General features: G+C 36.7%; 1 protein-coding gene across 8 annotated transcripts in view; it reads right to left on the bottom strand.

The window, feature by feature from the left end:
• LOC115265592 (protein timeless) overlaps nucleotides 1-21,871 on the bottom strand; it is a 238,024-nt gene that overhangs the window by 133,027 nt on the left and 83,126 nt on the right. For 5 of the 8 annotated variants that reach the window (XM_062849712.1, XM_062849714.1, XM_062849716.1 and 2 more), the window contains 2 exons: nucleotides 19,803-20,132; nucleotides 7,862-12,710 (listed from right to left, as the gene is read on the bottom strand). In XM_062849712.1, the coding sequence (XP_062705696.1) occupies nucleotides 12,617-12,710; nucleotides 19,803-20,132 (424 nt within the window). In that variant the 3' untranslated portion in view covers nucleotides 7,862-12,616. Of the gene's footprint in view, nucleotides 1-7,861; nucleotides 12,711-19,802; nucleotides 20,133-21,871 lie in introns of those variants that run through there. The other 3 variants (XM_062849713.1, XM_062849718.1, XM_062849715.1) reach the window with 2 other exon arrangements.

Genomic DNA, 21,871 nt, shown 5'->3' with positions numbered 1-21,871 from the left:
AATCAAACTTGCAAAATGAACCCTATTTTGGTTCACTTGTAATTTTTCAAGTTATATTTTAAGTCGATACTCATGATGATGATGATGAAAGTGTACAGCGCAAGGAATCCATACCCTTGTTGTAAAGAATTTCATAGATTTCAATTATGGCTTTTTCACAACCATGTCGCTTATATCAATCATAAGTTGTAAATGTGGAACGCGTTCGCGAAAACTATAAAGTAAATATGCGAGTGATGAAACAGAAAAATCGTCCGTTTAGAAGTTGCGACTTCAAATTCCTAAGTACGTTTGCCATAATACAGGAGCAATAGAACGTAAAACTAGACAGATCTCAGTTGGTGTCTCTTGATAATTCTTATCCAGAGACTAATTAATTGAAGGATGATTGGAATAATCTCACCATAATTTAGAGTTGTACTCCACCGCATATCTCATCTGCGTATTCTTTTAGTTGCGAACTTCCACGTAACAACAGCATCCACGATTGTACAATGTAGCTGCAATCCTCCACGCCACACACTGGGGCAGAACGCTGTTATGGACAGACAAAACCTCTAGTGCTCTGGATATCCATCCTAGAGGTTTGGTGTCTTCAGAGAAGTGTCTTGTAAGAATTTGCACTAAAATTTGGTCACACGATATTTGATCTAGACAAGTTGCAACTGATCTAGATCAGTTTTAGCTTTTTATAGAAGCGTCTTAGAAGAAAACTTTCTTCTGCAAAGTTTTTCATTCTGATATTTTTGACATTTCTTCCAAAGACACTTATACTGTAAAATGCACTCAAAGGGCACAGTGGGCCACTTTACTAAAAATGTCAAAAAAAACGATTTTGATCTATATTTTCAAGTAAAAAATATGAAAAAAATTCGAACGTTAGGTTAGCAAAAATGAATAAGAAAAAGATTATTCCATAACAAAAATCTAAATAATCACGGAAATTGGAGGGTTTTTTTATTAAAATACCTAAGGAAGGTGATCTTCAATTTATTTGATAACTCATGAAGCAGCAGGTGGAGACAGCTAATTTTTTGGCCAAAAGCATCGATATCATGGGGAAAGAAAAGAGGGGTAACTCGGGGCTTTTGTTATACACTAGTATGAAATCTCCACGAAAATAAATGAAAATTGACAGTTTAAATCAATTTTTTAAACTCCAAACATGATGTGAACCATTTTTCTGACTATTTTTCATTGTAACATGCCTGGATAATAACTGAGATGAAGCACAAATATAATAAAAAATAATATTTGGTGCTCCTTCGGCCAGTATATTTTATGAGAATGTACAGGGGATAGACAAAATGATCGGGACAGGCAAAATTTTCCCTTCTCAAAAAATATTCAAATAACTGTAACTTTTCGAAAAGTGCATCAAATATTCTCAAATTTTTTCTGTAAGTGGATCAACTAGTTGTGTATCAGTGAACAAAATTTGAAAAAGATCCGGCTATTCTGCACGAAGTTATAAAGATTCTAGAAAAAGGTATATTTATCTGATAGCCAACTTGGAGCTGTTATATCTCCGGATTGAATGAACCGAATGCAATGAAATTTTGACTATTTACGACTTATATAATGAGCTCTGAAACACGTTTGACTCAACTTGAAATTATTCACAAGAGAAAAAGTTATGGCGATTTCATTTATTTTATGATTTTTTAGTAAATTGGTCTATTTTTAATATGCATCCCATTACTTTTCAATGAATTGCCGGCTATGTTGTAACTTTCTTTCAAAACATATTTATTTCCAAGACAATTAGAGGGAATATAAATGAACTATAATTAGCATCTTGAATTTTGAAACAATGTTGAAATTTAAGAAAATTTGGTGTTTTATTAGAAAAATAATCTAATCGTTATAATTTTCTTCCGTGTTAAGAATTTTAAGTTAAGTCAAAAAATTTTCAAAGCTCATTATATAAGTCATGTATGGTCAAAATTTCATTGTATTCAGTTCATTTAATCCGGAGATATAACAGCTCAAAGTTGGCTATAGGATAAATATACCTTTTTCAGAATCTTTATAACTTCGTGCAAATTAGCCCGATCTTTTCCAAATTTTGTCCACTGATACACAACTAGTTGATCCACTACAGTAAAAATTTGAGAATATTTGATGCACTTTTCGAAAAGTTACAGCTATTTGAATATTTTTTGAGAAGGGAAAATTTTGCCTGTCCCGATCATTTTGTCTATCCCCTGTATATCTAGATTTATTATTTATATTGATTTGGACCCTAAGTCTTAACAATGTTGCATATGAACAAATAATTACTAAATAATTGTATGTAAGCTTCAACAGTAATACTGACTTATGTATATATTGAAGGGCCACATTATACTGATTAAATAATGCATACGGTTTAGAATACGTTTATTTTCTATTAGTTTTTATAAGCCTAGCAGTACACTTCCATTTTCTGAAATCTGATTGCTCCGGCACGCCAGAAAAATGCTCGAAAAGTTTTTCATTCTACAGTAGCTAAATAGAGTCCATAAGGTTAAATTTTGATTTTTTATCCCCAGTGTTGTACCAAATGGATATGCTAAGGATAAAATAATACAATTTTAGTGATGATATGTTAAGAAATTTGCAAGTATGCTCAATTTGGGCTGATTTCCCTAAAAATAACCGTTATATTGAAGATAAACATCATAAAAAGTAAATTTTGAACAATATTTACCACAATAGGATACAAGCATGTTTTAGAAGTGAGGATGGTGTGAATCAACACGATAAGATGTAGCCATGCTTATTTAACACAACAAATCTTGGTTGGTTGGTGGTTGGTTGGCCTTTCCAAAAATAAATTTACTTTTAAAATTCTAATTTCAGATGTGAAATGAATTCAATTTGATTGTGTATGAGAACTTATTGGACACGGTGTATATTGACCTGAGCAGCGCCAAATCAAACATTATATATACGCTTCATCACAACAACTCTCCAGACACGCTGCATTGAACAAAATCGGAAAATTGTTTCACATCATGTTTGGAGTTCAAAAATTTAATTGCCTCCATCTGCCGCTTCATGAGTTATCAAATAAATTGTAGATCACCATCTTTAGAGTTATTTTAATAAGAAAAACCTCCAATTTCCGTGAATATTTAGATTTTTGTTGTGGAATAATCTTTTTCTTATTCATTTTTGCTTAACTAGCTTCGATTTTTTTTACTTGAAAATATTTAACAAAATCGATTTTTTCGACTTTTTTTTAGTAAAGTGGCCCACTGTGCGTTTTGTGTGCATTTTACAGTATAAGTGTTTTCAGAAGAAATGTCAAAAATATTAGAATGAACAACTTTGCAGAAGAAAGTTTTCTTCTAGGACGCTTCTATAAAAAGCTAAAACTAATCTAGATCAGTTGCAACTTGTCTAGATCAAATATCATGTAACCAAATTTTAGTGCAAATTCTTACAAGACACTTCTCTGAAGACACCAAACCTCTAGGATGGATATCCAGAGCACTAGAGGTTTTGTCTGTCCATAACAGCGTTCTGCCCCAGTGTGCGCCATGGATCCCCTGTCGGCTATCCGGATCGAAGCAGCAACCAGGCATCCGTTGAACGCCTCGTCCCTCGTCGATAAATTTTCCCAAATTCCGGTTAGCACGCTTTTAATTTTCCGAAAAAAATGGCCGGATCGGGTATCCATCACTTTTAATTCACTCGGTTCTCTTATTCACTTTTGAGAGAAAAAAAAACACTTAATTTGACACGAGACATTTTTTCGCGTCCGACACTTTTCCACAGCACACTACGATCTCCCCCTGATTATACTTCCAATCACCACAAAACTTGTTTATAATCTACTAATCTGCTTTATTTGTTCATAAGTCGGATTGTGCGTCTGTAAACATAAATTGGATATTTTCCTACGTGCAACAAAATATTCATGACAGAGAATCGAATGAAAAAAGAGAGGCATTCAGTTGACAATGAATGTGGCCAAACACGAATGAAAAAATGAGAGTGTCAATCTTCACTTTGGATCTTCGAATTTTTTACTCCCTGACTCGATGTATTCTAACGCCGGGTACTTGGAACCATTTTTGGCGGTGTGCAGAAGAATAGTGCGGCGAAGAAAAAACCACGAGCTCACTGTGCTCTACTGCGAACCTTGCATCCGGAAGGTAGCAAAAGCTGGAAGGATACGATGGGCAGGGCATGTTGTGAGAATGCCGCAAAGCAACCCTGCAAAGCTGGTGTTCGTAAGAGATCCGGATGGTACGAGAAGAGGGCAGCGCGAAAGATGGGTGGACCAGGTTCAGAACTATCTGCAGATGAGGAATGCCGCTGAGGATGAAGGGCTTCAGTCACGAATCGATTGATGTGGCGAGGAATTGCTGATTCAATTTTATTATAAATAATTGTAAAATAAGTAAATAAGTGAAATGAAATAATTTTTTTTCTCAGAAAGATGGCAGTCTATACGATACGAATACGAATGACATAAAAAATAATTGTGATTTAAAAGTTCTTCCCCATTGTCACCCATCCTCAAAGAAGGCTGAAAGTGACGGGGCAATGTTGAGATCTAAGGCTATCTCATTTTGTTTTGGTAGAATTTACTCCCTTATTTTGTTTTGGTAGAATTTTGAGTTTTATTGTCTGCTTCAACTAACTTACACAACTACACAGTTGGTAAAAGATAAACTTAGTTGTCGATATTGACCTAAGGGATGAGGGTGGACCCAAAACGGTAAACGCGCGGACCATGGTGAGGCTAACGAATAAATCAACAATTACAATAAATAACTACATTTTTCCACCAAACAAGTTTAAATTTGCTATTTTTTTCCTTCCCTGCGTCCAATAAGCTGAACTTTTGTGGCATAAATTTGCTATAAATTAATCTGATTTTTCTATAATAAATTTAAAAATTTACAATTGAAAAACATGAAAAAAGCAACTTAAAATTTAGCAATAAATACGAAACAACGAGCAATTAGCTTGAATGCATTTCTAGCTAAAAGGAGCGGCCGAGCCATGCGGCGATGCCGCATAGACTATTGAGGAACTGTGGCGGCAAAAGGCCGCCGAAGTTTCCGAAATCCGACGCGCCGTAACTACGTCGATCCACAGATCCAAGAATTTGCCCGGTATAATGAGAACAGAGATGTTATCCCTTTTTAATGTCCGACGAGCGTTAGCGAGATCGGGCAGCAAGCGATTGCCTGTTAAATTTCACACATAGTTTTTGCCGTCTATTCAGTTTTCCTATCATAGTTCTATGATGTAGTAGGATATGTGTACCATCAGTAATCTCAGGCTCCCATGTTCATCCTATTCTAAAACAAGCGATTACGGCACCGATTGATTCCGTTCTTTGTGTTTTCATGAGTGCTCACTTCTAACAAAAAATACAAAAAAAAAAAAAAGAAACAAAACAAGCAGCGTTTGAATCCTTTGTTATTCGTAGGATGAAAATGGGAGCCTCATGCTCAATAAGGGAACCAATACCCTATGTCTGAAATTTTTTGCTGAAAAAATTTGTGTTTTTTTATTGCAAATTGCAATTGATGATTTATTTGTGGAAATTTGGATTTTTTTTATTGCTCTATAATCAATTATTTATGGGAAATTTTGATTTATTCATACACTTTTCGGATTGTTTATGGAACTTTTATAGTTTATCATTGTTTTCACCCCAATTTTTTATTGGCAATTTTCGAATAATTTTGGAAATTTTTTAACTTATTGTGGGGTATTTAATTGCCTGCCATTTCTCATAGGAAAACTGGCACAAAACAGTTTCAGGTTCCCAGGAATTTCGGATTGGCAACGATGAAGGATACATAAACAAACAACTTGAACTACAACAATGTCATGCACAAAGTTTGAATATCTAGCTGTTTGTACTTAATGTAATATGTATTGTCACATCTAGATGCCCTTGCAGTAATTGACCTTTTGTATGTATTAGTGTGTATAGCTTTAATCAATAATAAATCAGTTGATCTCAAGCCACCGCCATGGCAAGATGGCACTGTATTTTATAAGTGTTTTAATTCAATCAACACAACGTAGGAAGAAAAAACCCTGCCCGTGCGCGAACATTTGGTGCCGTGACAGGCCATTAAACGAACTGAATGTTACTAAAATGGTAATCAAAAAGCCATTACATCGATCAGCATCCGAACAACGATAGCACAATCTCCGCAACGTACGTAACCCAACCGTGTGGTGATCATCAGTTAATACTGCTGCAACAGGCTCGGTATTCAGCAGGATGATCGCTGCCTATGGTTTACATTCTTCGCAGCAATGAATAGAACAATACACTCAGCTGGACCATCGGGCACATTGCGATCGAGCTCATCTATAGCGTCATCGAATAAAAAAAAAATACTGTAATTGTCCGCAGAACCTACAAACGAGTCGCTCCACTTCCAGCTACGATGGTGTGGCCTCTATGGTAGCCATCTAGCTTAGCATGCTACGTTCTTGGCTCCTCCTGACTACAACAGTCTTAGTCAAGAAACATGCTTCCTTCTCAATGGCGAGTGTGTTTGCCGAATGTTTGTGCGGTTAATGTGTGTACTACAGTATGGGTCGTTAGTGTATATACAGTTTTATCAGCTCTTGAATGTAATTAAAAACCATTATTGGTTTTGGGGGGGAGTATGTTTGTACTTAATGTAATATGTATTGTCACATCTAGATGCCCTTGCAGTAATTGACCTTTTGTATGTATTAGTGTGTATAGCTTTAATCAATAATAAATCAGTTGATCTCAAGCCACCGCCATGGCAAGATGGCACTATATTTTATAAGTGTTTTAATTCAATCAACACAACGTAGGAAGAAAAAAGCTTTGTGGCAAATGTTGGCAGCTCTGGTAAACAAAACAAAAAGTGTTGCCGAATTGGGTGCCCGTCCATATGGTAGAATACCGTTTGAAAAGAAGCCTTTTTACATTCTAGTCGGCAATATAATCATCAGAAATATATCCTTCTTTTAACCATAGGCTACTCTTTCTAGTTTTACCATTCTGGGATTATTCGGCGTTGAATATGACTACATTTTGTAAGAGATTTTTCTTTTTTAAATCATAGGCTGTTTTTTTAAAATTATACTGATTCAGAACAGTGGCATGATTATATGAGTTTATCATACATTTTTTTGGCATTCGGCCAAACGGTGTTCAGCGAAATGACCCTTCTAGCCAAATGGCAATCGACCAAATGGCGTGCCTACCATTTTTCTTATTCCTATCTGTGGTAGCAAATTTTGCCAATCTAATGCTCTTTCAAAGCATTTATGAGGAGCTGAAAAATGTCACAACAGCAAAGAATCATTTCGTTTTTTTTTTTCTTGTCATCCCTCCTGAGAAGCTGAACATTGTTTTGATAAATCAGATTATGTCTTGGAAGAGACATGGATTATTTGATTTCGACTTGAGAGGTTTGCTATCGAAAACCCATTCTCAGAACATCAAACCATGAAACATAACTCATTGGCACCAATGCATGGTATGTAAGCATGATTGATCTTATTTTTTTTTTTTTTTGGTGCACTGAGTTAATTCAATTTTCATCTTCCTGTTATCAGTCGTAGGATGTGGAAAGCTACATGCTGAGCCTCAATCAATCATAATCATCATAGCTAATAGTTTACTTACCGAGTGTAGCACATTTCAATTAAGCCAAGTTGGCACACAACGGGGTTTATCTTCCAACAGTTTTGTGGTTAGAAAGATGTATCTGTACCGTGCTGGACAAAAACATATCATTGTAGTATGTGTCATTATTATTGACACATTCTTCGTCAGACAATGGCTTTGAATTCATTCCTCCTGTTGGCTGTGATATACACCTTCGTTAAATAAACAAGGATCAACGAAGCATTCGCCCATGTATGTACATTGTACATTGAGAAGATAACCAACCACAAATCGACATAAATACATTTATTTCAAAATATTCGCATCTTCTAAAGCTCTCATATATATATGTGAATCTGCAAGTCCTTAAGTTGCAGTAAAACATTCTTTCTGCTGCACTGCGCTTCCCCGATGTGCATGCAATATAGAGGTGCATACTTTCGCATCCGCATACATCTCTTATTACTTCCACCTTGCTAACCTCACTTCGGTTCGGATTCAATATGCTATGCAGTGCCGCCGCGGTGGGGAGCCAATTTTGTACCATCAGTAAACTCTTCAAAGCACTTCTGTTCCTTACGGAGCTCTGGTTCCCTGTTTCAGTTTCATGTTCAGTTTGTTTGGTATGTTGCATGCAGCAGTTCTTGCTCAATTTCAAGAGCACTGCCACATCTACACTCTGTCTGCATCCTCGGTGGGACAAACTTTCGTTGCTGTACGCGAGTACTCTTTGTAGGAATAAAGCTAAGTCGTTCCAGTCATGATTATAATTGCCTTTTTGCAAGTGAAAACAGTTTTCAGATAAAGGTGCAGTTATACATATGGTTGCTAAAAGTCACTCTATAATATATTCACTTGTGAGAACATAGCTTTAAATCCGCTCTGCGGGAAACATTTTTTTATGCTTTTTGTGTGACAGTAGTGATGATAAAATTGTTCTCTTTTCGCTGTGTATATTTTAAGTCCTTCGTTTCAATTGCCCGGCCTTTGCAGACAGTTCCCGTCATTATCACTGTTGTTGATGCTAATGAATTGCAATGTAATTCTGATGTTACATAAGAGCCTACTGAAAAACCAAAATTCACGAAAATGTGGGATTTCGACTGCTGGGATTAAAGTTATCACAGTATTAAGCTCTGCAATAAATTAGTTTTCTATTGATTTTTTTTTCATGTCTCAATGTTTTGTATTCATAGAATTTAATGCATAATCTCAAACTTTTGTTTTTCGTTCAAACCAAATTATCACGTATCAGTACAGTATTTATTTCAATTTCTTTTAAACAGCATATACGTCCGATAATTATACTTACAATTGAATTATTGAATGAACTTCAAGAATGATATTTCCAATTTAATGCATATTAATAAGGGAAATGATACATCGGATAACAAATTGTTTATATTTTGTTGGAAAGACTTTCGTTCATTCGTATTCTTAATAATTACAATAGTTATCACACAGTCGCTTATCTAAATAAAAAACAGTTGGAATCTCCATCACTAAAACATAATCGATTTATGCCAATCATTGTATGATTATGCAGTTACTGTTTGTTACATTATAGGTAAAGGCTGTGAGCCAGCGGGAAACATTAACAAAAACGATGTGAGCGCCGCGAGTGACTCCCACTAATCAGCCACCGAATATTCAAACCAAACGTTAAAAAAGTATACGATGTATCGCGATAGAGCGAGGGTAGTGACCTCTGTTTGTCTGTGGTAGTCACTTTATATTGAAGTTACAAATCGTCGAAGAGGTACATGATTCATAATAAAACAATCACAAAGGGAGATTTACTAACTGAAAAAGTAACACATTTCAGATTTATATGTATGTCACGGTGTGCCAAAAACCGTTATTAACAAATAAAAATGTCCACCCAAATGGCACCCGGCATTCGAAAGATATACTATTCTAGTATCTCCTCTGAAAATTTGAAAATGTTTCATCGAGGGAAACTAAAGTTTTTGTGATTTGAAGATTTTGAACCATTTCTATAGAATTTTCTTATATGAGTAAATATGCGCGCACGGTGTGCCTGGAACCACTATTAACAAATAAAAATAAACATCATATTGCCACCCGTCATTCGAAAGATATTACATTTTAGCATCACCTCAGAAAATTTGAAAATGTTTCATCGAGGGAAACGAAAGTTTTTACTGTTTGAAGGTTTTCCTCTATTTTCATAGAATTAGCTCATATATGGCTCTTCAAATCATAAACAAATATTAATAAGTTTCACAAACACCATTCTAAAGATACATCATTCAAACAACTTCTCTGGAAATTTGACAACATTTCATTGAAACGATCGCAAATTACAGTGGTCTGAAAATAGAAGATATGATTAAGTATATTGAAAATGTAGTAACTTCATAGAATGTTATTTCAATTTCTCATGTTAATCATTCCTCGCAATGAATATATATTTTGTAACTAATCTAAAACTTTGATTATATATCACATTTTTTGCGATACCGTTACAAAACTCAGTAGGTGTTTTTAACGTGTTTATATACAAAGCGATAGTATGCATATCTCCAATGAAATGGAAATCAAAGCTTAAAATCGTTGTTACTGATGATCATTCAAATGAAATATTTCTGAATTCACGTCAAACACGTTAGTAACATGACGTATAAAAGCTGGCTAGTAAAACGATTAGCATTCAGGTTTACTTCAAAAGCTTCTACATCTTAAAGATTATACCAATGATTTACAAAGCTTTCTACGAATACCAAAACCTTGGGCTGTTAATTCACTTTAACTCTCGTTTCACCATGAATCGTTTTCAAATTCATCGACAAGGTACCAACATATAACGTGCTTAAAAACATAAAAAAACGGTGTCAAACTCTTAGAAAATTTATGTAATCAACGCCGTGAGCGTGCCACATTTTTATTTGTATTGGAGTATCAGGTAGAACTATGGAATATTAATTAGATTCTCACACCATGGTAATTGACATTCCACTCAATGAAATGTTGTCAAATTTTCAGAAAAGTTGCTTGAATATTGTACTTTTGAAATTTATGAAACTCATTACACCGTTCAACACTAGTTCGCGTTATGGGATGAGAAAAATAATAATAGGGGTTTGGGACCCTAGAAACCCTAATGCGTATATCAATTGAAAACCCCAAGTTCTCAATTCAAACTTCGGTCTTGAACTGTGAAGTCCCGTTCCAATATTTTTCGAAAATTCTTTCACTATGACACTTCTAGGGTTCCAAAACCCTGTTCTCTTTTTTCTCATCTCATAAAACGAACTTTTTTTTAAATTTTGTTGAGCAGTGTTATTATTTGTTTATGATATTAGGAGCAACGTATGACAATATTCCCATATATGAGCTAATTCTATGAAAATAGAGGAAAATCTTCAAACAATAAAACGTTTGGTTTCCCTCGATAAAACATTTTTAAATTTTCGGAGGAGATACTAGAATAGTATATCTTTCGAACGCCGGGTGTTAGTTTGGAGTACATTTTTATTAGGAGTCGTGAGTTCGAGTCTCACCGAGCGGACGAGTAACTTTTTCGCAAATCTCACCTCAATTTGTTCATTTCATACTAACGCCAGTATTTGTAAAGTCAAGCTTTTGGAATTAAGTAAAACTTCAGGCAAAAATCGATAATTAATTAATTTAATTACATTTTTATTTGTTAATATCGGTAAAGTGCACACTGTGCGCGCATATTTACTCATATAAGAAAATCCTATACAAAAGGCTCAAAATCTTCAAATAACAAAAACTTTAGTTTCCCTCGATGAAACATTTTCAAATTTTCAGAGGAAATACTAGAATAGTATATCTTTCGAATGCCGGGTGCCATTTGGGTGGTCATTTTTATTTGTTAATAACGGTTTTTGGCACACCGTGTATGTATTTTTCATCATATCGATGCAAGCATATTCCTTTCGGGACGGAGGAATCTTCATTGAAAATGCTAAACTTTGGCTCTCCAGAACTCTTAGAATTTCTAACAAAACAACACTTTTACTTCCACATTTGTAAGAACTACTCTTTATCTTTCGACTTCTAACTTTGCGAAAATTCTAAAATAAAAAAAAAATGCGACAGATGAAACTTTTTCATGTTTTACGGTTTTTTTCACTTTTTGTTAACATTTTTGTGATTAATCACGCATTCATCATAAACAAACGAATGTTTGTACACATACAAGTATAAGAGATGGTTCAATTATTAAAACAATTTACATCACATATAGCAATGATAAAACAGATGAAAAATATGAAAAACTGTTATTGTTCAACAGCACAATTGTGCTGGTTCGTCACGAAAGGGATATGAAACAACTAAAGCAAGAATAATGTTAGAAATGTATTTTATGGAATACAAAAGCAATAAAAGTGATTCGCAAAAAGGAATTGATTAACAATTCCGCAGAATAAACAAAGATGCATAATTTGTGATTTTCGTTCGAACAAAACCTTTTTTAAGAATTCACAATTCTAGTTTCAGACCTTGCAATGATTTCAATTAATTTTATGTCTCACACACACGCACCAGCCAGCTAATTATTTATACATTCCTGATAGCAAATGCCAATTAGGCTCGTTTCTCATTTTGGCAAATTAAATTGTTGTTCTTACTGTGTGATGCAGTCGATTGGATCCAAAATGCCACAAAACACATTTTTGTTTTCACTTAGCTACCCTAACCGATGGACATCATGATGGGGTTCATATCTCAATAACATCAAACATATTTTGTAACGGACGAACATGGAATTTAAACATATACCATCAGGTGTCAGTACTATTTTACTACACGACCATTTTCCCGTAGCAATCCACAAGTGGAATGTGATGTGATATGCTGGTCTGACATGTTGAGCTTCGATACGAGCAAGTTTCCTACTGCATCATGTGGTACGGTGGTAGGTGTGTAGATCGTTATCTACGCGATTCGTGATGTGATGGATGGTGGGATGTTCGTGCCAAACGAACGAGATGTGATGCTCGATGCTTACAGGATTGGCGGTACGATATCGTGCTTGTCGTCCTCATCACTAACGTACATCCGAGTTAAATCAGAAGCCACCGACGCCGTCTCGCAGGCACTGTGCAATAGTAAACGAGTTAGCAAAACCATAAAGGGCAGGATGGGAGTTTTGTCTTTTGCTCGAAGCAGAAGATCCATAATAATTAAAAAAAAAACATTTGTTATGTTTTTTATGAGTGTAATCAGTTTTGTACCTTTTAATTCCGCCCTATTTTGCTTATCCTTTGACAAATACGCGTATTTCGACTACCACTTGTAATCTTCCTCAGTATCAGGAGTGGATAACTGACACTGAGGAAGATTACAAGTGGTAGTCGAAATACGCGTATCTGTCAAAGGATACGCAAAATAGGGCGGAATTAAAAGGTACAAAACTGATGACACTCATTCGAAGAGGGTATTCTGCTTAGAGGGTTCGAAAAGTCGGTCCATAGTTGTTATGTATTTCTCGTACTCATTGTCGGTCAAAGACTAGGATGGCTATCACATATGTACGTATAACAATTGGCTTCTTTAGCGGTGTTGAGATAATTCCATATTCGGAATCTGCATGCCAAACTGAGCCGAAATCCAAATTTTCATGAATTTTGGTGCCCGGGAACCTATTTAAAAATCAATTTGAAATTTGTATGGGAGCCATTTGTCGGATCACCCCTCGTCGCATTTTGTATTGGGCTGAGCTGTCAAGCAGTTGCTCAGCTGTCAAGAGGTGATTTCAAAAACTATCTTTGAAATTGATTTAAGGCATCAGAATAAAGTTCTAAAAATCTGAAAAAATCATAGTGGCTCAGAAAAAGATGCTCTTTCGTATGAAATCGAAAAATCAATACATTTTTCTTAATTTAAAAACCCAATTAAATCTTTTTAGCTTAAAATGAAACCGCTGGTCCTGCCTGTGTACTTCAAAAGCTACGGCGATCCATCCGGCATCCACTGGCTGAGTATGCAATCAGCTAGCTATACCTAAGAAGACAGATTCTTCAGAGCGATGTAGGCGCGTATCCAGTAAGGAGCCGTCCACAGTCCACATACCGCGTGGACAACTTAGAGGGAGGAGGGGGTTCAGAAAAAGTCCATGCTTGTCCATGAAGAAGAGAGTAGGGGTATTCAGAATGTCCACGTGGACAATATTATTCCAGAGCATTATAAAAAAAATTCAACAAAAACCAATCAGTTTTTATCAAAACTCACAATGTGTAAAATTTCAGCAAAATTTCGAAATCTTTTTGTTTCATTGTTTTTCTTTTCTCGGGGGATTTCGGTTTTAAAGTAAAGAAAAGCATTGATTTTTGTATCTTAACTTTCGTATCTTCGTATAGTATCTTCGTTTCGACCCAGGATTCATAGTTAATGAGCTGCACGTTCACTCTGAAGCCGCACGTCAAGTGCTCAAAACAACTAATACACGCAGTCGAGTGCAGTTCGAGTGCAGCACATAGATGGATGCCGAAGTAATTTCCCATTTGATTTTGCTGGAAGTTCGGCACTGGTGCCGGCAATTGGCGCTGGACTAGGTGCAGTAAACTCGTTCAAAATCAACTTTCCGGCGGAAAATCTTCACAACAATCACTGATAACAACAAGTTCACGCAATAAGGTATCTGAATCAGATGGAAGAAGTGGACGTAAACGGTCGTTTCGTTGTGAATTTATGTAATGCACAATTTTGTTTACCTGTAGTGCCGGAAATGGGGTCAAAAACTTTGATAGCATTCTCTTTAAACTATGTGCTGCCAAATTTTGACACAATTCGATTCAATTTTCATAAAGTTATTGAGGTTTTTCGGGCTTGTCTAAAAGAATTCTGAAGGACTGAAAATAAACCATCAGCCGTTATAAAATAATGCAATGCACAATCGAAATCACTAGTAACTAAAACTTAGTCTTTTGTCCATATGTAGCTTTGGAAAAAAATATGCTAGAAGAAAACTGTTTTTGATTCCGAGAAAACATGGGGGGAAAAGTCTTCCCAGGGATCAAGTCTCTTCAGTCCCCCCTATACCCGCCTGTAACGTGAAACAGCAAGGGTCGTACTGGTGTTGAACGCGTAAAAAAAGTAGGCTCTTGGACCATTTGGGCTGGGGGACCTATTTTCGGCACTTGCTGCTATAACTCAGTCAATTTTAAACCATTTTTTTGGCCACTATCCGATACGTACACTATCTAGCCATGTTGAAAAATTCAACTCAATCGGCTTGAAATAAACTGAGTAAGAGCAGCAAGTGCCCAATATAGGTCCTTCTGCCCAAATGGTCCCAGACTTTACACGCTGGCTGGAGGAACCGCAAACGACAATTCTAGGCAGCACTGGGGATATCTTTGATGTAGTGAAGGCCTTCGTCTAACTCGGAACCTTAATTATGGCAGACAACAACGTTAGCCGTAAAATTCTAAGGTGCATCATCAGTGGAAGGTCTACTATGGACTCCACAAGAATCGGCGGTCAAAAAAGATTCACCCCCGCACTAAATGCACCATGGACAAGACGCCGATAAGAACGGTGGTTCTCTACGGGCACGACACCAAGACTATGCTCGAAGAGGACATGCAAGCACTCGAACTGTTCGAGCGTCAGATGCTTACACGAAAAACTTAAAACTACTTATATTTTGGGTTTATTTTACTCAAAAGTAAGTATATCGATTATATTTACTACTCAAAATAAGGTTGATTTCTCCCCAACCATTGTTGTGAAAAACAAAGCGAGCTGCTTCGAACCACCGTGGGTAGTTTGGCCCAATAAGTCAATTTTAGGTAAATGCCGTTATTGTCAAAATTAGGTTGAAAAACCTCACGTTTGGGTTGAATTTACCTACTCCTGAGTATATTTTTATTTTGCTGGAGTTAAAGGCAAATGATCTAGTGTGAGTTTAATCGATTTACTCAAATTTGACTTATTGGAGTTACGCCAAAAGAACTCTTATTTCGGTAATTTGGCGGTTCCGTGTAGGACCATCCTTGGCGGTGTGCGGCAAAACGGTGCGGTGGGTGGCGGCGAAAGATGAACCACGAACACGCTGCACTCTACGGCGAACCTAGCATCCGGAAGGTGGCAAAAGTTGGAAGAATACGATGGGCAGGGCATGTTGTGAGAATGCCAGGTGATAAGAGATCTGGCGAGCGTTGGGCGTGACCGAGGATGGAGATTGACAGCCTCGAACCGTGTATAATGGAGAAATATTGTTTATTGTTGTTGTTGTATTTTTATTGTTGATATTGTTGATAGTGTTATTGTTGATATTGTTGATATGAAAAGCAGGTTAAATAAGGAAGGAATTTGGATAACTGTACAAGAGGCACAAGAGGAGAGTTCTTAGAAACAACAGATGTTTCCGGCAAGCTAAGATCCCCATAAGATGATGTGGAAGTTAAAATCTATCCAGATTCACAAGATTCCTTCCGTATGTATTCGTAGCATTTTCATTAGAATTCTTTCTTGAATTCTTCTTGGAGGTTTTTGCAAAATCTTACTGGCTCCCATGATTTGAACAGTTCCCAAGATTCTTCCAGGATTCCTGAATTCCAACAAACGTTTCACGGGAATCTTGTAGAAGTTTTCTAGGTACGAATCCCCGGGATCTTTCTGCAGTTTCTCCTGCGTGTCACCGAAAAACACGTTTGTGGGATTTCTCTCAGGATGTTTCTCAGATGTGGTCGCGGATTTCTTTTAGAGTTTCCCTCGGGATGCGAATGTTTCCGATGTTCCTCTCGAGATTTCCCCAGGAGTTCTTCCCGGGATTACTGCCAGAGTTTCTACATGAGTTTTTCCTGGGATTTCTACTTGAGTTCCTTCAAGGATTTTCACAGAAGTTTTATTTTACGAATTGTCTGTAGGAGTTTCTCCCGGGATTTCTTTCAGAGCTTCTTTTCTCACTGTAATGCTTCCGAAGTATCTTATGTACTTTATTCATGAAACTTCCGTGAGCTTTCTTGTATGTTTTCTCCCAGGATTTCTTCAGGAGTTTCTCCCGGGACTTCTTGTTGGAGTTTTTTCCGGGACTTCTTTCAGAAGATTCCTTTCGGTTTGCTCCAGAATTTCTCTCAGATTTTTTTTAGCGTTTGTCATGCACGGGTTCCTTTTGAGGATTTATGAAGGAGTTTTTACTAATAGTTCTTCCCGGGTATAGGCCAAAAACAGACCAAGGACAAAATAATAACACATTTTGCCATCATATCTCATTTTACAATTCTTATATTATTTAAGGAATAACACTTAATAACTCGCTAAGAACAAAAAATGTTATCATTGCAAAATTTGTTATTTCTGAGTTATCATTGAATAACAATTAATTAATGAATAATAACGAAATATGCAATCATAGCAAATTAAGTTCTTCTGAGCATCCTAAGTAAAATAGCATCCCAATGGCATATTTTGCAATCATAACTTGTTTTGTTATTGATGAGTTATTTAGTATTTATTTTATTTTAAATAGAATATTGATTAAGAGCAAATTTTGTTATTGGTTCGTTAGGAATAAGAGCTAAAAGAACAATAAAAAATAACTCACTTTGTTCAAGGAAAAAGTAAATAACTAATTTTCTTATTATAAGTTCAAACCAATGGGCCCATATAGCCGAGGCGGTAAACGCACGGATATTCAGCATGACCATGCTGAGGGTGACGGGTTCGATTCCCGGTCGGTCCAGGATCTTTTCGTAAAGTAAATTTCCTTGATTTCCTTGGGCATAGAGTATCTTCGTGCCTGCCACACGATATACACATGCAAAATGGTCATTGGCAGAGGAAGCTCTCAGTTAAAAACTGTGGAAGTGCTCATAGAACACTAAGCTGAGAAGCAGGCTTTGTCCCAGTGAGGACGTCACGCCAAGAAGAAGAAGAAGAAGAAGAAGTTCAAACCAAGGACAAAACATTTCTGAACTAACAATACAGTTTTGTCCAATCATAAGAACAAAATTTATAATTGTGTTGACCTTTTTTTTAATTATCTATTTTGTACTTTTGTTCTCAATAACTCGATAATAACTTTTTCATTTCTTCTAAATTTTGAAATATTTTGTCCTTGGTTGGTTCTCATAAGGATAAAATTAGTTTATTGAATTATCTTCCGGTATAAAGTCAGTTATTATTTTCGATCTTTTAGCTCTTATCCCCAACAAACCAATAACAAATTTTGCCATTCAGCTATTTATTTTTAATGGCAAAATTTGATCTTCGTTAGTTATTTTCTTCTACCCGGGTCATGGAGCTCTTCCCACTATATAATTAAGTGTTTTTTTCTGAGCTGCCTCGTAGTTGTTTCCTGAATTTCTTACAGTAATTCTACTGAAATTTTGGCTAGAGGTTTTCGATTACTCCCAGAGGTCTACCCGGAGATAGTAAATTCTTTAAACCTTAACCTTAACTTAAGTCCTGCTCGCAGCTCTCTATTACACAAAATTAAAGTGCAGTTTCTGATACATATATTTTTAGATGAATTCATAGAAATGAGTCAAAATAAAATCGTGTTAAGTACTGTTCGTTTGAATTCCACTAAGAATTTGCATTCTTTGACAGATACGTATTTCGACCTCAACTGTAAGGTCGTCTTCAGTGTGTGGATTTTTATCGCGAACCACTGAATGGTCCATGCTCAGCAAGTGATACATTCGCGAATGTAACATTTCATGAACCAACATGATCGGGAACGCTCCCCGAAATGCTGTTCATTCTCTTGCCCGGTTCGATACGAGAGCGCAATCAAGAGAGAAGATGCTCGATGACGCTAATGAAAGCGATGCATTCGGTAAGAATATTTTATTGCCATAATTCTTTTTTTATTGTGACTACACAACCTGCAACGTCATGAATACAGTTAAATTAAATAGTATTACACGTTTTTAAAGCGAAAACGCATTAAATACTGATGAAAATAACGATTATTCACAGTTGCCCCAAGCCAACGATGAGCGATCATCGGTAAGTGTTACACTTAGCGATGCCCGCTCATCGCCGCAGCTTGTTTATATCGGAGTATCCTCTTTGTGTTCCTTCGTGAACCATGCGACTCGACGAGAGAACATACACCGCTTGGTAATTGAAACAGAACCAACAGAAGGGAAGAAAAACTGCCGAGTGGTTCACTGATCACTTTTTCGTCCAAACACTGGTCGTCTTCAGTGTCTTGTACTTGACTCGACTGGACAAGTACAAGACACTGAAGACGACCTTACAGTTGAGGTCGAACTACGTATCTGTCAAAGGATGCAAATTCTTAGTGGAATTCAAACGAACAGTACTTAACACGATTTTCTTTTTACTTACAGATATTCCCCTAACAAGCCCAGGTTCATCATCATCATAGATATGATTTGCAAAACTTTATATATACGAATATTTATTTCAAACGTGCAATCTGGTGTAAAATCTATGTGATATAATCTATGTGATATAATGCACGCCTGATCCTTTTAAATAAACGAACTGATAAAAAAAATATCTTAAATGTGATGCGAAAGATCATAAAGTGTATATGATATATGCAGAAGGGACCGAGTCATAACACCCGGGGAAATAATGAAGATTCCGATGTTTATGACGAGTTTTTATTCGAAATAACATCCAAAAGCTCGTCATGAAATCCTACGTGCTTTCTTTCAAATGACCTTGTGACGCTTCTACATGTTTGGATGTTATTTTGTAGCATCAATCGTGTTTTCCAGAATTGTATACGTTGGCCAGAAACACGAAAAATAAGACAAATGGCCACGATACTAAAAAAATATCCCATTCCTGTAGAATGCATTGTTGGGCAAACATATTGTAGTCTTGTCTGCATAGTATAAAAACACATCTCGTCTATTTATGCGTCCATTATCACATCATCATTACGGTGTGTACTGTGTACCGAGAATAATGCCTGCAATTGTGCGCGTGCACTCCCAGAAAAAAAAAAATCAAGGTCAATTTCGCCTCGGACCTCCTGTGGAAAAGCTAGGCAAGGCAAGAGCAGCCTTGTTGATAGCATAGCATGATTGGCACTTCTATCTCTTCACCGTTCCGACATTGGAAACCGGCAAATAATTAACATTGCGGCTGGATATGAATACCATCGGCCCACGAGCGAAAACCATCGGCAAATGCACTTCGTTTGAATACCGTGATGCGGCTAAGCCCTATAAAGTAAGCATCTTCCTTTCGACTCACTTACCTAACAACGTCATGCTCCTCAAGGCATCGCCGCCCCTCGGTCTGATCCAGTGCATCATCCTCATTGACATCGTCCTCGGTGGGTACCTCGTCGTCGTCTTCGTCGCCATCGTCTTCGTCGCCATCGTCGTCGTCGCCATCGTCGTCGTCGCCATCGTCGTCGTCGCCATCGTCGTCGTCGTCGTCGTTTGAAGCTTCAACAATCACCGATAAATCGTGCGTCAGCTTCGCTGGTGAAGCCGCTGATGCGGTAGCCACTTTAGCGTTCGGATGAGCAACATTCGCCGAATCAATTACCTTCGATGGACCAGGCATATTCAGCAAACGCGCGCTAGTGTGAAGAGAGGAGCAAACGTGGAGGTGAGTACCGGGCAGTAGAAATATAGGCGCTTGTAGAGCTTTGTTAGGCTGTGCACATAGTGGGTAAGGTGAGATGCGATCGGATGCGATAAGTTATGAGATGAGAAGAGGGATGTTTGATAGGCCATAGTGCATGAGGTTTTCAATGAGGGTGCGCATGTTGTTTTCACATCCTTTTTCGCCTATTTCGTGTGCATCAACGACTCGCGTGATTTGATCGATGAAGTCGCTTGTATGTTGAAGCACTTCTTTGGATGTGGGTGGTGAAATGATCGTTTCATCTATAAGAGCGGAAAGATAAAATGCACCTGCTTTTTGTTTTGCGCGAGCCGTATTTTTTTTGCTATAACTTAGTCAGTTCTGATCCTGTTGCAATAGCAAAAACCGATCAGTTCAAAAAACAAATCTGGTGTAACTGTACAAGATTGAGATTATTGAATTAATTATTTGAGAAAAGAATGTATAAAATGTAATTATATCCGCGGGAGCGATGTCTTTATGTATACTTACTTTCCGGACTGAGCTGTCTGAGTGTTGATTTCAATTTAAATCAATATGAGACTGTTATACTGATTTTCGACATTAAAACATTACTTGATTGTGCTGACCTCGGTAAAAAGAAACAAAAATTCGGCAAGTATGTATTATTTAAGGGTATAGTTTTTTTATTATTACAAAATTTTCGGCGATATCTACGAGAAAAGATGTCTCTAATAAGCAGGCTTGTCCGCACTGAGCGCATGAAAATTCTGCTCTTTGGATTTACACCATCAAGCACATCATAAATTAGAAATCTTTTCATCTTATCAGATAGAAGGATGTTGAAATATTGTAAATGTCATTTCGAACTGTCAAAAAACCGCACCGCAGAGCCACACGGAGCGCGCAAAGAGATTTTAACCAGGGTGAAAACACTCCAGTGAATTTCACTTTGAACGGCCCGTGCGGCGCTGCGGTGCGGTTTTTTTGACAGTTCGAAATGACATTTACAATATTTCGACATCTTTCTATCTGATAAGATAAAAAGATTTCTAATTTATCAAGTGCTTGATGGTGTAAATCCAAAGAGCAGAATTTTCATGCACTCAGTGCGGACAAGCCTGCATAAGTACAGTGACCCCACACCGATGAATCACCTTAATTTTGTACACTATTTATGAATCACCGTGTTAATCAAATGAGTGATCCAAAATCTGTGGTCATTTTTGCCGATTCACAAATTGTGGGGTCACTGTACACAATATTCATCATATATTAGGTAAAAGAGTATCAATCGAAATCGATATCACACCCTTTTCGTTAAGGGATCTAGTTTTGCCTGACAAAAAAAAGCAGAACCTTTCAATCAGAATCCTTTTAGCAAAACCTTAAACTTTCTAACTTGCACATGAATAACATGCACTGAACAAACGACCGGGATTTAAATCCCGAACAGAGAAAACTAAAATGTTTTCTTATACAAACAAAACAATGCTGTAAAAAAAACCAACAAAATTATGCTGTAAAAAACTTAAACGATTTGATGGAATACTATTTTATATGCAATGAAATATGCTATTTTACATGGCGATCGATAGACAGTATGATACATTTTTATTACGTCTGGTCCATCAAAATGCAAGTCATGTGAAAAAGCATTGAGTTATATTTAAAAACAACAAAATATCAACGCATTTTATATTACCTACTAGCATTCCCAACACATTAAAT

This window comes from Aedes albopictus, chromosome 2 (genome assembly GCF_035046485.1).
Source record: "Aedes albopictus strain Foshan chromosome 2, AalbF5, whole genome shotgun sequence".
NCBI lineage: Eukaryota > Metazoa > Arthropoda > Insecta > Diptera > Culicidae > Aedes > Aedes albopictus.
This window is presented reverse-complemented; position numbering and strand designations above follow the sequence as displayed.